The sequence below is a fragment of the Notechis scutatus genome, chromosome Z (genome assembly GCF_049901735.1).
Source record: "Notechis scutatus isolate UNSWTSFEM ecotype Mainland chromosome Z, rNotScu1.2, whole genome shotgun sequence".
NCBI lineage: Eukaryota > Metazoa > Chordata > Lepidosauria > Squamata > Elapidae > Notechis > Notechis scutatus.
In genome coordinates this window covers 123,330,470-123,344,695 of record NC_142025.1, presented here as the reverse complement: position 1 = coordinate 123,344,695, position 14,226 = coordinate 123,330,470, and the positions used below count along the sequence as shown (strand labels likewise).

Genomic DNA, 14,226 nt, shown 5'->3' with positions numbered 1-14,226 from the left:
TATTCTATTATATTCATTTTCTATTCATTTTCTATTCTATTCTGCTCTACTCTTCCCTATTTATTCTATTCTATTCTATTCATATTTTCTATTCTATTCTATTCTTTTTCTATTATTATTCTATTCTTATTCTATTCTAATGTTCTGTTCTTCTATATATTAAAAAGAAACAAACAGTATCATTTATTCTCGAGGGTCTCTTTTCCTAACAGCCGAAGTTCTATTTTTTTTTTCGAGGCCCGGCTTCTTTTCTACGGATGGGTTTTTCTAACTCTGGTAGTAGAGGCCGTCTCGTGACGGGTCCCTGCCTATTGGGCCGTGTCCCTAGGGCCCACGGCGGAAGTGGGCCACCCTTCCGCTCGAGGTGCTCCCCTCCCCTTCCCCGAGGATTCTGTTCCCTCCACCGATTCGCGGCGGGGAGGCAGGCACGATGCGACGCCCCAACCGGATCCAACTCCAAACCGTAAATCGACGTCCTTTCAAGGCCTCCATCTTGGGGCCCCCCGTGGTCCCGTCCTACTCCGTTGGGAGAGAAAACATACTCCACAAAAAATCATCTTCCAAAGAAAGCCATCGAACGGAAGGAGCGGATCAGAGGTGAAAGAACAAACCGAAACAAACTACGATGAAAGGAGAAGCCACGACCGACTTCGAGGCGATGACAAGGCACAGTCGGTTGGAAGGAGGCGAACCGAGATCACTTCGGCCCAAATAAAACACACAATTTGCTTCTGGCGACGCTGTGTTGTAACCGTCTCTCTTATATCCCAGTCTCCCCGGCTGCAACTAATGAGGGGGATCAGGGCCGCTTCCTCTCTCTCAAGCCATGTTGCTCCCTTCTCCATTCCTGTCCTAGAGTGACGAGGGGATGGGCCTGGTTCTTCCTCGGACCGCCCAGACGGCCTCTGCCCCTCCCCAGCCTCCTCCACAACCCCCTCTTACTCCCCGTCGGCTGTTCCTTCTCTCCCTCAGAGTCCGACTCACCCAGGGCCGCGACCCCTTAAGACCAGGCCCAGGTCTCCTTCGGAGGCTCCTCCAGCTGCTTCCAGACCTCCTCCATCCTCTCCAGGCTGACCCCATGGATGGAAATGGCCTCCCGGTAGGCCGGGAGCTCGTCCTTAGGGATGCCCCCAGACCTTGAAGGCCTGGTCGTGACGGTGGGGATCTGGGCCAACAGGGCCAGGAAGCCCAGGTAGACGTCGGCCCAGGGGAAGACGGGCAGCGCCAGGAGGCTCGGTGGAGGGCCGGCAGCCTCTGCCGCGGCATGATGAACCCGCCTCCGGAGGCAAAGTTGGGGTAGTAGTCCAGGGGGTACAGCTCCCGCGGGACGGCGTACTTGCCCCTCCTCATGACCGCCGAGGCGTGCTGGATGTTGCCGTGGATGAAGCGGGAGGCGTTGGGGCTCCGGCGGAGGTAGTCGGTCAGCGCCTTGGGGTTGACAAACAGGTCGTCGTCCCCTGAAAAGCAAGGGGGCCTTTACCGTCCACGGAGCAGGGTGCAGGGTCACCCCACGGGGGAGGAGGAGGGTTTCCACCCTCCTCCCCCAAAAAGGAATTGGCGTCAAGCTCTGCCCAAGAGAGCGGCGGATTCAGTTCTACGGAGTCCTTCCCCTTGCACCTCCGTCGCTGTCCACTTTGGCTCTGCCACCCAACAGGACAGACACAGACTCCGAAGAGTCAAAAAACCCCATGACTCCCAAGCTGCCTTTCACGGAGCACCCGTGCGCTGCCCCCAAAAAGAGGGCCGGGAAAAATATTTACACTCCTCCCCACCTGGACGTAAATGGGTTCGACTCCACCCTCAAGAGAATGCGCCACGCGCACCGGAACAACTCGACGCAAGGAGGGTTTGTTCCTCGCAACGCCCTCCCTCGGCTAAACCAATCATTCCTCCGCTGTCCAACTCGTGGCTAAGTCGGCACTACTATGACTCTTCACCTTCTCTCATCCCTCCTTATCGCCCCTCCCCTCCCGCTTGTGACCGTAGGAGTGTAACCTTGGTGCTTGTCTCCTTACGATTGATATGGGCTGTTTCCTAGTAGGATTTGATGGCTTGTTGTACCCTGTGAGTATTATTATTAAGGGTTGGACCTGATGATTCTTGACTCCTGACGAATGAATCTTTTCTTTTATGGGCACTGAGAGCATTTGCACCAAAGACAAATTCCTTGTGTGTCCAATCACACTTGGCCAATAAAAGAATTCTATCCTATTCTATTCATTTTCTATTTTATTCTATTCTATTCTACTCTATTTACTCTATTCTATTCATTATCTATTCATATTTTCTATTCTATTCTATTCATTTTCTATTCATATTCTATTCTACTCTACTCTTCCCTATTTATTCTATTCTATTCTATTCTATTCTATTCTATTCTATTCTATTCTATTCTATTCATATTTTCTATTGTATTCAACTCTATTCTATTATATTCATTTTCTATTCATTTTCTATTCTATTCTGCTCTACTCTTCCCTATTTATTCTATTCTATTCTATTCATATTTTCTATTCTATTCTATTCTTTTTCTATTATTATTCTATTCTTATTCTATTCTAATGTTCTGTTCTTCATTCCAATATTTATTCTGTTCTATTTTCTATTCTTTTCTATTTTCTGTTCTATTCTATTCTATTCTATTCTATTCTATTCTATTCTATTCTATTCTATTCTATTCTATTCTATTCTATTCTATTCTATTCTATTCTATTCTATTCTTATTCTATCCTAATGTTCTATTCTATACTTCATTCCAATATTTATTCTCTTTTCTATTCTCTTTTCTATTCTCTTTTCTATTCTATTGTTCTATTCTATTCTTCATTCCAGTATTTATTCTATTCTATTTTCTATTCTTTTTTCTATTCTATTTTCTCTATTCTATTCCATTTTCAATCCATTCGGATTCCCAAAAAGTCAGATCAGATCACCCCGAAGTAAAGATTCCTGGACTTTCTCCACTGTTTTTTCACATCCGATCCACGATAGGGACCGGACGTCTTTCTCTTCCCTACGTCGCTCCTAAGTTACTCGGGGTTGTTATTCTTCTTTGACTTCCCCCTTTTTTTGAACCCAAATCGATATCGAGTGTAAACCCTGAGAAGAAGAAGCCCCGGAACAGCCCCGGGTGAGAACCAATCAAGGTTGCAAGCTACTCCGAGTAGTAGTTTCAAGCCCTTCCCGTCGCCGGGCCACCCCCCCCTTTCCTTGGCTTCCCTTTTCCTTCTTAAGGGGTCCCCACCCTTGTTTTTTTTTCTCAAGAAGAGCCCGGACAGCCATTGGACAGGGAGCAGGGAGGAGGAGGAGCGGGGGGTTGGACTACATGACCTCCCGAGGTCCCTCTGTTCTCCTACTCTTCTTGGCTTTTTTCCTGGGACCCGGCGGCCTTTTTTTCCCCCCTCCTGGTCAAGGATGCCTTTCCTCTCCCTTCCTTGGGAACTCCTGCTTTTCTCAGAAGAGGAGGAGAACAGAGTGGGGAGGGATCTCGGGAGGTCATGTAGTCCAACCCCCCTCTTCCTCCCTGCTCCCTGTCAAACGACGGTCCGGTCTCTTCTTGAAAAAGAAAAAAAAAATCTCCAATGTTTGGAGCGCAGGCCGCCGCTTCCGGTGGCAAGTGGTTCCACTGGTGAATTGGGGGTTTTTTATTTTATTTTTATTTCAAACTCCCACCGTGGCTTCTGGTCCGGCCTTCCGGGGAAGGCCGAAGACCTCCCAGGTTCTCTCTAGCCCTCGGAGTCTATGGTGCTGACTACTTAGCCCTGCTGGGGGGGTCAGGAGGGAGGGGAGGGGGAGAGGGGAGGGGGGGCTGAGACCTCCCCCCCCCTTCCTGATGGGTTCCTTCCCTGGCCAAGTTTTGAAGACCCCCCCCCCTTGCCCTACACCCCTTTCCCTCCCCAACCAGAGTCCCCCTTAACAGATGAGCAGAGGCGGAAGGGACCTTGGAGGTCATCTAGACCAACCCCCTCCTCCCCTTGCCCAAGCGGGGGACCCGACACCATTTTTGGACAGATGGGAGTCCAGGCAAGAAAGCCTCTAAGGGACGAAGCTCCCACAACCTCCATCCCCTTAACAGATTAGCAGAGGTGGAAGATGGAAGGGAACTTGGAGGTCATCTAGACAAACCCCCTCCTCCCCGTGCCCGAGCGGGGGACCCGACACCATTTTTGGACAGATGGGAGTCCAGTCTCTTCCTTGAAAGCCTCCAAGGGACGAAGCTCCCACAACCTCCATCATCACCAACGAGAGTTCTCCTTAACAGATGAGCAGAGGCGGAAGGGACCTTGGTGGTCATCTAGACCAACCCCCTTCCCCCCTGCCTAAGTGGGGGACACCCTACACCATTTTTGGACAGATGGAAGTCCAGGCTCTTCCTTGAAAGCGTCCCGGGGATGAAACTCCCATGATTTCTGTTCCCTGGGTTGATGGTCCTCATTGTCAGAAAGTTTCTCCTAAAAGGGACCTTATAGGTCAACTAGTCTAACCCCCTCCTCCCCCTGCCAAAGCCAGGTTAGATGAGATGAGATGAACAGAGTTTGGAAGGGACGTTGGGGGTCATCTAGTCCAACCCCGTTTGCTCAAGATGAGATGAGATGAACAGAGTTGGAAGGAACCTTGGTGGTCATCTAGTCCAACCCCGTTTGCTCCAGATGAGATGAGATTAACAGAGTCAGAAGGGACCTTGGGGGTCATCTAGTCCAACCCCGTTTGCTCCAGATGAGATGAGATTAACAGAGTCAGAAGGGACCTTGGGGGTCATCTAGTCCAACCCCGTTTGCTCCAGATGAGATGAGATGAACAGAGTTGGAAGGGGATCTTGGTGGTCACCTAGTCCAACCCCCTCCTCCCCCTGCCCAAGCCAGGTTAGATGAGACGAGATGAACAGAGTTCGGAAGGGACCTTTGTGGGTCATCTAGTCCAACCCCGTTTGCTCCAGATGAGATGGGATGAACAGAGTCAGAAGGGACCTTGAGGGTCATCTAGTCCAACCCCGTTTGCTCAAGATGAGATGAGATTGACAGAGTCAGAAGGGACCTTGGGGGGCATCTAGTCCAACCCCCCTCCTCCCCACCCCAGCAGGAAACCCTACCCGCATTTGTGACAGATGGCAGCCAACCTCCATCCCCAACGAGAGATTCATCCTTCACAGATGAACAGAGTTCGGTGGGAAGGGACCCTTGGAGGTCATTTAGTCCAACCCCTCCAACACTCTCCTCCCAAGCGGAGACCCGACACTATTCCTAACATATGGCAAATCCAATCTCTCCTTGAAAGCCTCCAGGGGACGAAGTCTCCCACAATTTCTGAATAACAAAATAACAGGACAGCTGGGAGGGATCCTGGAGGTCATCCAGTCCAACCCCTCCTCACTTACCTTTGAAGACGAAGGCCGCCCGCTGGCAGTGCCCCTGCACCCACTGCAGGAAGCAGCGCTCCTTGAGGGAGAGGTTGTGGTGGGACTCCCCCAAATCCCACATCAGGATGTCGCCGAAGACCTCGTTCTCCCGCGCCACCAGATCCAGCTGCTTCGGGTCGGGCGTCACCCCTAGGAGGAAGAGAGGCTGCAGCCGGAAGCCCCCACTTCCACCGGTTGGGCCCAGGTGCGCCGCAAGGTGGCTCTCCGCAGGCCGGACGCCGGGTGGGACTTGATAGCCAGGAGCAACAGGGGCAGCCGGGAGGGTCCTTGGCACAGCCCATCCTGGGCCATCACCTCTTCCTCCTCCTCCTCTCCCTAAACTCCCCTCCCTTCCAGCACTGATAACGTTCCCTAGTTGGGTGATAAAACTTCTGCCAGGAAACCAACCAAGCTCAGAGGGCACCTAAGACCCCACAGTCTTCCTCCTCCTCCTCCTCCTCCTCCTCCTCCTCTCCCTAAACTCCCCTCCCTTCCAGCACTGATAACGTTCCCTAGTTGGGTGATAAAACGTCTGCCAGGAAACCAACCAAGCTCAGAGGGCACCTAAGACCCCACATTCTTCCTCCTCCTCCTCCTCCTCCTCCTCCTCCTCCTCCTCCTCCTCCTCCTCCTCCTCCTCCTCCCTCCTCCTCCTCCTCCTCCTCCCCTCCTCCTCCTCCTCCTCCTCCTCCTCCTCCTCTTCTCCCTAAACCCCCTCCCTTCCAACACTGGTAACGTGTTCCTGTATGGGAGGCTTTTAGTGCCGCTTGGCTCCGAGTAAACGGACGGCTATCATTAGTTAGGAAGGTAGGTTTCACCTGGGTGCCTGGTTGGGGTGTGTTTGAGCTGGAGGTATCGGGGGGGGGGCGGAGTCTGTTTGTGCCCAGGTGTTTACCCGGCTTGTGGTATGGAGATTTTTTTTATTTTTGTTGGTGAGTGCAGGTTTCCAAATGATTGACAGCCTGGTGGAATCATCTCTTCTCTTCCTGCTTCCGGGTCTTTTTTTTCGATCTCTATGGCTTCCCTGATGATTCTGTGGCCGGGTTTCCTATCGTGGCCACGGTTTGGGTGCCATGGAAATCCTTCTTCACTTGAGATCGTCTCCAGCTCCGTTCTCAGGGCGAGAGAAAGAGAGAGAGAGAGAGAGAGAGAGAGGAGAGACTTTGGGCTCTGCGCAAGGAAAACAGCAGAAGCCGCCCAAGTCTTTCTTTCTCTCCCCCAAACTCCGCTGGAAAGGAGCCTTTTGGGAGATTTGTCCCGCCGGTCGCAGCCTCTTGGAAGAGGAGGCCTTACAGGGCCCCCTCCACCCTTTCCCTACCCCCCTCACTACGTGTGGCGTGCAACGCGAGCGATGCCGGCCTCGTGTTCTCCACGCAGCCTGGATTCATTGCTTCGGGGCGGGGGGTGGCATTTCTCTGCGGACCACCAACCTTTTCTCACGGACAGTCACGGATGGTCCCCGTCCCACTGGCGTGGCGACCCCTGTTCCTATGGGACACGGGGGAATGGATCCGGGGGGTGCGGGGCAGGGAACGGGAGGAAAGGGTCACCTTTGCCCGTGGATACCCCAGATGGAGCTTTCCTCTGGCTGCAACCACACTGGAGTGCAAAGAAGAGAAAACTCGGACTAAAAAAAGCTTGACTCCATTGCAATCCAGGGGAGTCGAGGGTCTCTCTTTCCTGACAGCCTAAGTTGGAGCTAGCCTGACAGTGGGGCTCCTTGGGAGAAAAATCACAAAAGACAACTGGAGACAGGAAGCATTATTATCTTTGTTATTTTTGTTATCTTTGTTATCTTTATTATTTTTGTTATTTTTATTATCTTTGTTATCTTTATTATCTTTATTATCTTTATTATTTTTATTATCTTTATTATCTTTATTATCTTTATTATTTTTATTATCTTTATTATTTTATTGTCTTTATTATTTTTATTGTTATTTTTACTATCTTTATTATTTTGTCATTATTATTATTATTATTATTATCATTATCATTATCATTATCATTATCTTTATTGTCTTTATTGTCTTTATTATTTTTATTATTTTATTGTCTTTATTATTTTTATTATCTTTATTATCTTTATTATTTTTATTTTTATTTTCTTTATTTTATTGTCTTTATTATTTTTATTATTATTTTTATTATTATTATTGATTTATTGTCTTTATTATTTTTATTATTTGTATTATTATTTTTATTATCTTTATTATTTTATTGTCTTTATTATTTTTATTATTTGTATTATTTGTATTATCTTTATTATTTTTATTATTTGTATTATCTTTATTATTTGTATTATCTTTATTATTTGTATTATCTTTATTTATTGTTTTTATTATCTATTATCTTTATTATTTTTATTAACTTTATTATTTTTATTATTTGTATTATCTTTATCTATTATCTTTATTATCTTTATTATCTTTATTATTTGTATTATTATTATTTTTATTATCTTTATCTTTATTATTATTATTATTATTATTATTATTATCTTTATTATTTCTATTTGTATTATCTTTATTATTTGTATTATTTGTATTATTTGTATTATCTTTATCTATTATCTTTATTATCTTTATTGTTTTTATTATTTTTATTATTTGTATTATCTTTATTATTTGTATTATTTTTATTATCTTTATTATTTTTATTGTCTTTATTATTTTTCATTATTTTTATTATTTTTTATTATCTTTATTATCTTTATTATTTTACTGTCTTTATTATTTTTATTATCTTTATTATTTTTATTATGTTTTATTTTATTTATTATTTATTATTAAGCTTATGCAAAAGGGAATTCCGCCCATTGCAGAAGACGCCTTCCCCAGGAAGGCTGGGGTTTTATATGCGAGTTCAAATATGCCGTCTCTGCCCCTTTCCTGGGTTCACAATCCATCCAACTCCATCATTCCCTACGCCACACCCATAGCGTACCACCTGTTTCCTTTCCTTTGGCAACCACCTTTGCCCTCGTGGCATCTTCCTGTTCTGTTTTTCTGAACGCAACGGATCCTTCACCCATTCCCATTCCGGTCAGGAGGACCCAGCCTTTCGGACCTGAAATCTCCAGCCAAAATAGAAACCTCCCCCCATTCCACCCAAGGACATAATATTTGTAACCTTACAAGAATAACAAGTTACAAAACACGATACAAAACTCGAAGGCCACATCAGGAACCAAAATGGAGTCTCGTTGGTTCTATACTTTCTTAGGTGTAACAGGCAAATCCGTGTGTTATTTCCCCCCTATAACACGATCACTTCACGTTGGACTCAAATCCACACGTGGTTGGGGGAAAAAATGACAAAAAAAAGCACATAGATTTAAAATTTAAATTTAAAAAAAGCACCTAAATTTAAAACCAGAGATATTTTTAATTGGGCACGATACCTGAAATATACAGCCGAGAAGTGATCTATTTTATTGTAAATGTATTAACAGAGGCTAGAATTGTATTTGTTCAAAATTGGACAAAACGGAACAGGAAGTGAATGAAGAAAATGAGTGCGCAGAAATGAGGATATTGACATTGGAAATCAGAGAGGAAGAAGGTAAACAATTTTATAAGAGGTGGGATTTATTTTATCAATGGTTAGATTAAGAAAACAAGGAAATGAAATATTTTATCATCCTTTATCATACAAATAGAACAATAGAGGTAAAGTCATGTCAGAATAATATTATTACCGAATAGATTGGCGATGATGAATTGAATATTACCAAGTAGGCTAAGTAGAAATGGCGATTTGCTCGCATCAAATGATGGGATATTATGAGTAAGTCTACCCAGTAATTAATTAATTAATGGGATATTATGAGTAAGTCTACCCAGTAATTAATTAATTAATGGGATATTATGAGTAAGTCTACCCAGTAATTAATTAATTAATGGGATATTAGTAAGTCTACCCAATAATTAACAATGATTAACAATTAATTAACAAGTAACCTAGTGGATCTACAGGATGAGGACTGATTTAAACTAGAACAGAGATTGTGCACAACACTTGTATGAAATTGAAAGATGGTTTGATGTTGGACCTTGATGGTTTTTCGATGTTTGTGTAAAAAATAAAAAATTATATATTAAAAAGAAACAAACTAGTATCACTTCAATCCATCGGAGTCGAGGGTCTCTCTCTCCTAACAGCCGAAGTCGGAGCGAGACTGACAGTGGGGCTCATTTTTTTCGAGGCCCGGCTTCTTCACCACGGATGGGTTTTTCCTAACTCCGGGGCCGGCGGTGGTAGTAGAGGCCGTCTCGTGGACGGTCCCTGCCCCGATTCGGGTGGGCCGTGTCCCCAGGGCCCACGGTGGAAGTGGGCCACCCTTCCGTTCGAGGTGCTCCCCTCCCCTTCCCCGAGGACCTGTTCCCTCCACCGATCGCGGCGGGAGGCAGGCACGATGCGATGACCCAACCGGATCCAACTCCAACATGTAAATCGACGTCCTTTCAAGGCCTCCCACTTGGGCCCCCCGTGGTCCCGTCCTACTCTGTTGGGAGAGAAAACATACTCCAAAAAATCATCTTCCAAAGAAACTAACGGAAGGAGCGGATCAGAGGTGAAAGAACAAACTGAAACAAACTACGATGAAAGGAGAAGCCACGACCGACTTCGAGGCGATGACAAGGCACAGTCGGTTGGAAGGAGGCGAACCGAGATCACTTCGGCCCCAAAATAAAACACACTTTGCTTCCGGAGACGCTGTGTTGTAACCGTCTCTCTTATATCCTAGTCTCCCCGGCTGCAACTAATGAGGGGGATCAGGGCCGCTTCCTCTCTTTCAAGCCATGTTGCTCCCTTCTCCATTCCTGTCCTAGAGAGACGAGGGGATGGGCCTGGTTCTTCCTCGGACCGCCCAGACGGCCTCTGCCCCTCCCAGCCTCCTCCACAACCCCCTCTTACTCCCCGTCGGCTGTTCCTTCTCTCCTCAGAGTCCGACTCGACCAAGGGGCCGCGACCCCTTAAGACCAGGCCCAGGTCTCCTTCGGAGGCTCCTCCAGCTGCTTCCAGACCTCCTCCATCCTCTCCAGGCTGACCCCGTGGATGGAAATGGCCTCCCGGTAGGCCGGGAGCTCGTCCTTGGGGATGCCCCAGACCTTGAAGGCCTGGTCGTGCCGGTGGGGGATCTGGGCCAACAGGGCCAGGAAGCCCAGGTAGACGTCGTCCAGGGGGAAGACGGGCAGCGCCAGGGAGGCTCGGTGGAGGGCCGGCAGCCTCTGCCGCGGCATGATGAACCCGCCTCCGGAGGCAAAGTTGGGGTAGTAGTCCAGGGGGTAGAGCTCCCGCGGGACGGCGTACTTGCCCCTCCTCATGACCGCCGAGGCATGCTGGATGTTGCCGTGGATGAAGCGGGAGGCGTTGGGGCTCCGGCGGAGGTAGTCGGTCAGCGCCTTGGGGTTGACAAACAGGTCGTCGTCCCCTGAAAAGCAAGGGGGGCCTTTACCGCCACGGAGCAGGGTGCAGGGTCTCCCCACGGGGGGGAGGGAGGGGGTTTCCACCCTCCCTCCCCCAAAAGAAGGAATTGGTGTCGAGGAATGGCCCAAGAGAGCGGCGGATTCAGTTCTACGGAGTCCTTCCCCTTGCACCTCCGTCACTGTCCGCTTTGGCTCTGCCACCCAACAGGACAGACACAGACTCCGAAGAGTCAAAAAACCCCATGACTCCCAAGCTGCCTTTCACGGAGGACCCGTACGCTGCCCCCCCGAGTCCAAAAAGAGGGCCGGGAAAAATATTTACACACTCCTCCCCACCTGGACGTAAATGGGTTCGACTCCCACCCTCAAGAGAACGCCGCGCACCGGAACAACTCGACGCAAGGAGGGTTTGTTCCTCGCAACGCCCTCCCTCGGCTAAACCAATCGTTCCCTCCGCGCTGTCCAACTCGTGGCTAAGTCGGCACTACTATGACTCTCCACCTTCTCTCATCCCTCCTTATCGCCCCTCCCCTCCCGCTTGTGACCGTAGGAGTGAAACCTTGGTGCTTGTATCCTCACGATTGATATGGGCTGTTTCCTAGTAGGATTTGATGGCTTGTTGTACCCTGTGAGTATTATTATATTAAGTGTTGTATGTTATGATTCTCGACTCCTGACGAATGAATCTTTTCTTTTATGGACACTGAGAGCATTTGCACCGAAGACAAATTCCTGGTGTGTCCAATCACACTTGGCCAATAAATCTATTCTATTTTCTATTTCTATTTCTATTCTATTCTATTCTATTCTATTCTATTCTATTCTATTCTATTCTATTCTATTCTATTCTATTCTATTCTATTCTATATTCTATTCCATTCCATATTCTATATTCTCTTCCCTTCTACATTCTATTCTATTCTATTCTATTCTATTCTATTCTGTTCTATTCTATTCTATTCTATTTCTATTCTAATATTCTATTCTATTCTATTCGGTTCTATTCGATTCTATTCTATTCTATTCTATATTCTATTCCATTCCATATTCTATATTCTCTTCCCTTCCCTTCCCTTCTATATTCTATTCTATTCTATTCTATTCTATTCTATTCTATTCTATTCTTATTCTATTCTATATTCTATTCTATTCTATTCTTATTCTATTCTATTGTTCTATTCTATACTTCACTGTAATATTTATTCTGTTCTATTTTCTATTCTTTTCTATTTTCTATTCTATTTTCTATTCTATCTTAATGTTCTATTCTATGCTACTATGCTATTCCATGCTATGCTATTCTATGCTATTCTTCATTCCAATATTTATTCTGTTCTATTTTCTATTCTATTCTATTCTATTCTATTCTATTCTATTCTATTCTATTCTATTCCATTCCATTCTATTCCATTCTATTCTTCATTCCAATGTTTATTCTGTTCTATTTTCTATTCTTTTCTATTCTATTCTAATGTTCTATTCTATGCTAATCTTTTTCTATTCTATTCTATTCTATTCTATTCTATTCTATTCATATTTTCTATTCTATTCAACTCTATTCTATTCTATTCATTTTCTATTCATATTCTATTGTATTCTGCTCTTCCCTATTTATTCTATTCTATTCTATTCATATTTTCTATTCTATTCTAATGTTCTATTCTATTCTATTCTTTTTCTATTATTATTCTATTCTTATTCTATTCTAATATTCTGTTCTATTTTTCATTCCAATATTTATTCTGTTCTATTCCCCCCCTTCCCTCCCCCCTTCCTGATGGGTTCCTTCCCTGGCCAAGTTTTGAAGACACCCCCCCCCCTTGCCCTACACCCCTTTCCCTCCCCAACCAGAGTCCTCCTTAACAGATGAGCAGAGGCGGAAGGGACCTCGGAGGTCATCTAGACCAACCCCATTCCCCCCTGCCTAAGTGGGGGAGACCCTACACCATTTTTGGACAGATGAAAGTCCAGGCTCTTCCTAGAAAGCCTCACAGGGACGAAGCTCCCACAACCTCCATCATCACCAACGAGAGTCCTCCTTAACAGATGAGCAGAGGCGGAAGGGACCTTGGTGGTCATCTAGACCAACCCCCTTTCCCCTGCATAAGTGGGGGACACCCTACACCATTTTGGACAGATGGAAGTCCAGGCTCTTCCTTGAAAGCCTCACAGGGACGAAACTCCCATGATTTCTGTTCCCTGGGTTGATGGTCCTCATTGTCAGAAAGTTTCTCCTTAAAGGGACCTTGTAGGTCATCTAGTCTAACCCCCTCCTCCCCCTGCCAAAGCCAGGTTAGATGAGATGAGATGAACAGATTAAGTTAGATGAGATGAGATTAACTCTTACGTTTCTCCTTAAGAGTCCGAAGGGAGCTTGGTGGTCATCTAGTCCAACCCCGTTTGCTCCAGAGGAGATGAGATTAACAGAGTCAGAAGGGACCTTGGGGTCATCTAGTCCAACCTCCTCCCCCCTGCCCAAGCCAGGTTAGATGAGATGAGATGAACAGAGTCAGAAGGGACCTTGGGGGTCATCTAGTCCAACCCCGTTTGCTCCAGAGGAGATGAGATTAACAGAGTCAGAAGGGACCTTGGGGGTCATCTAGTCCAACCCCATCTGCTCCAGAGGAGATGAGATTAACAGAGTCAGAAGGGACCTTGGGGGTCATCTAGTCCAACCCCATCTGCTCCAGAGGAGATGAGATTAACAGAGTCAGAAGGGACCTTGGGGGTCATCTAGTCCAACCCCATCTGCTCCAGAGGAGATGAGATTAACAGAGTCAGAAGGGACCTTGGGGGTCATCTAGTCCAACCCCATCTGCTCCAGAGGAGATGAGATTAACAGAGTCAGAAGGGACCTTGGGGGCATCTAGTCCAACCCCTCCTCCCCACCCCAGCAGGAAACCCTACCCCCATTTGTGACAGATGGCAGCCAACCTCCATCCCCAACGAGAGATTCATGCTTCACAGATGAACAGAGTTCGGTGGGAAGGGACCCTTGGAGGTCATCCAGCCCAACCCCCGCTTACCTTTGAAGACGAAGGCCGCCCGCTGGCAGTGCCCCTGCACCCACTGCAGGAAGCAGCTCTCCTTGAGGGAGAGGTTGTGGTGGGACTCCCCCAAATCCCACATCAGGATGTCGCCGAAGACCTCGTTCTCCCGCGCCACCAGCGCCAGCTGCCTCGGGTCGGGCGTCACCCCTAGGAGGAAGAGAGGCTGCAGCCGGAAGCCCCCCACTTCCACCGGTTGGGCCCAGGTGCGCCGCAAGGTGGCTCTCCGCAGGCCGGACGCCGGGTGGGACTTGATAGCCAGGAGCAACAGGGGCAGCCGGGAGGGTCCTTGGCACAGCCCATCCTGGGCCATCAGCTCTCGGCACCTGTAGAGCTGCAGGTGAGGGTAGAG

General features: G+C 47.0%; 2 protein-coding genes and 1 long non-coding RNA gene across 3 annotated transcripts in view; 1 reads left to right on the top strand and 2 right to left on the bottom strand.

Annotated features, from left to right (window-relative positions):
* Positions 1 to 867: 867 nt before the first annotated feature.
* Positions 868 to 5,707, bottom strand: LOC148129222 (N-acetyllactosaminide beta-1,3-N-acetylglucosaminyltransferase 3-like). The gene is given in 4 exon segments (XM_087948089.1): positions 868 to 1,222; positions 1,225 to 1,457; positions 5,375 to 5,581; positions 5,584 to 5,707. Coding segments are annotated over 4 exon segments (786 nt in total). The 3' UTR covers positions 868 to 1,000.
* LOC148129223 (uncharacterized) lies at positions 4,514 to 4,971 on the top strand. Its single transcript, XR_015746083.1, has 3 exons — positions 4,514 to 4,601; positions 4,668 to 4,802; positions 4,888 to 4,971. It is a non-coding gene; the product is annotated as an uncharacterized LOC148129223 (long non-coding RNA).
* Positions 5,708 to 8,762: 3,055 nt separating the features above from the next.
* Positions 8,763 to 14,226, bottom strand: part of LOC113430303 (N-acetyllactosaminide beta-1,3-N-acetylglucosaminyltransferase 3-like) — a 5,859-nt gene continuing 395 nt past the window's right edge. Inside the window, exons 1-2 of the mRNA XM_087948088.1 lie at positions 13,854 to 14,226; positions 8,763 to 10,832 (exon numbers count right to left, since the gene is read on the bottom strand). The exon at positions 13,854 to 14,226 is cut by the window's right edge and continues 395 nt beyond it. Coding sequence (XP_087804214.1) covers positions 10,375 to 10,832; positions 13,854 to 14,187 — 792 coding nt within the window. The 5' untranslated portion in view covers positions 14,188 to 14,226 and the 3' untranslated portion in view covers positions 8,763 to 10,374. The remainder of the gene's footprint in view (positions 10,833 to 13,853) is intronic.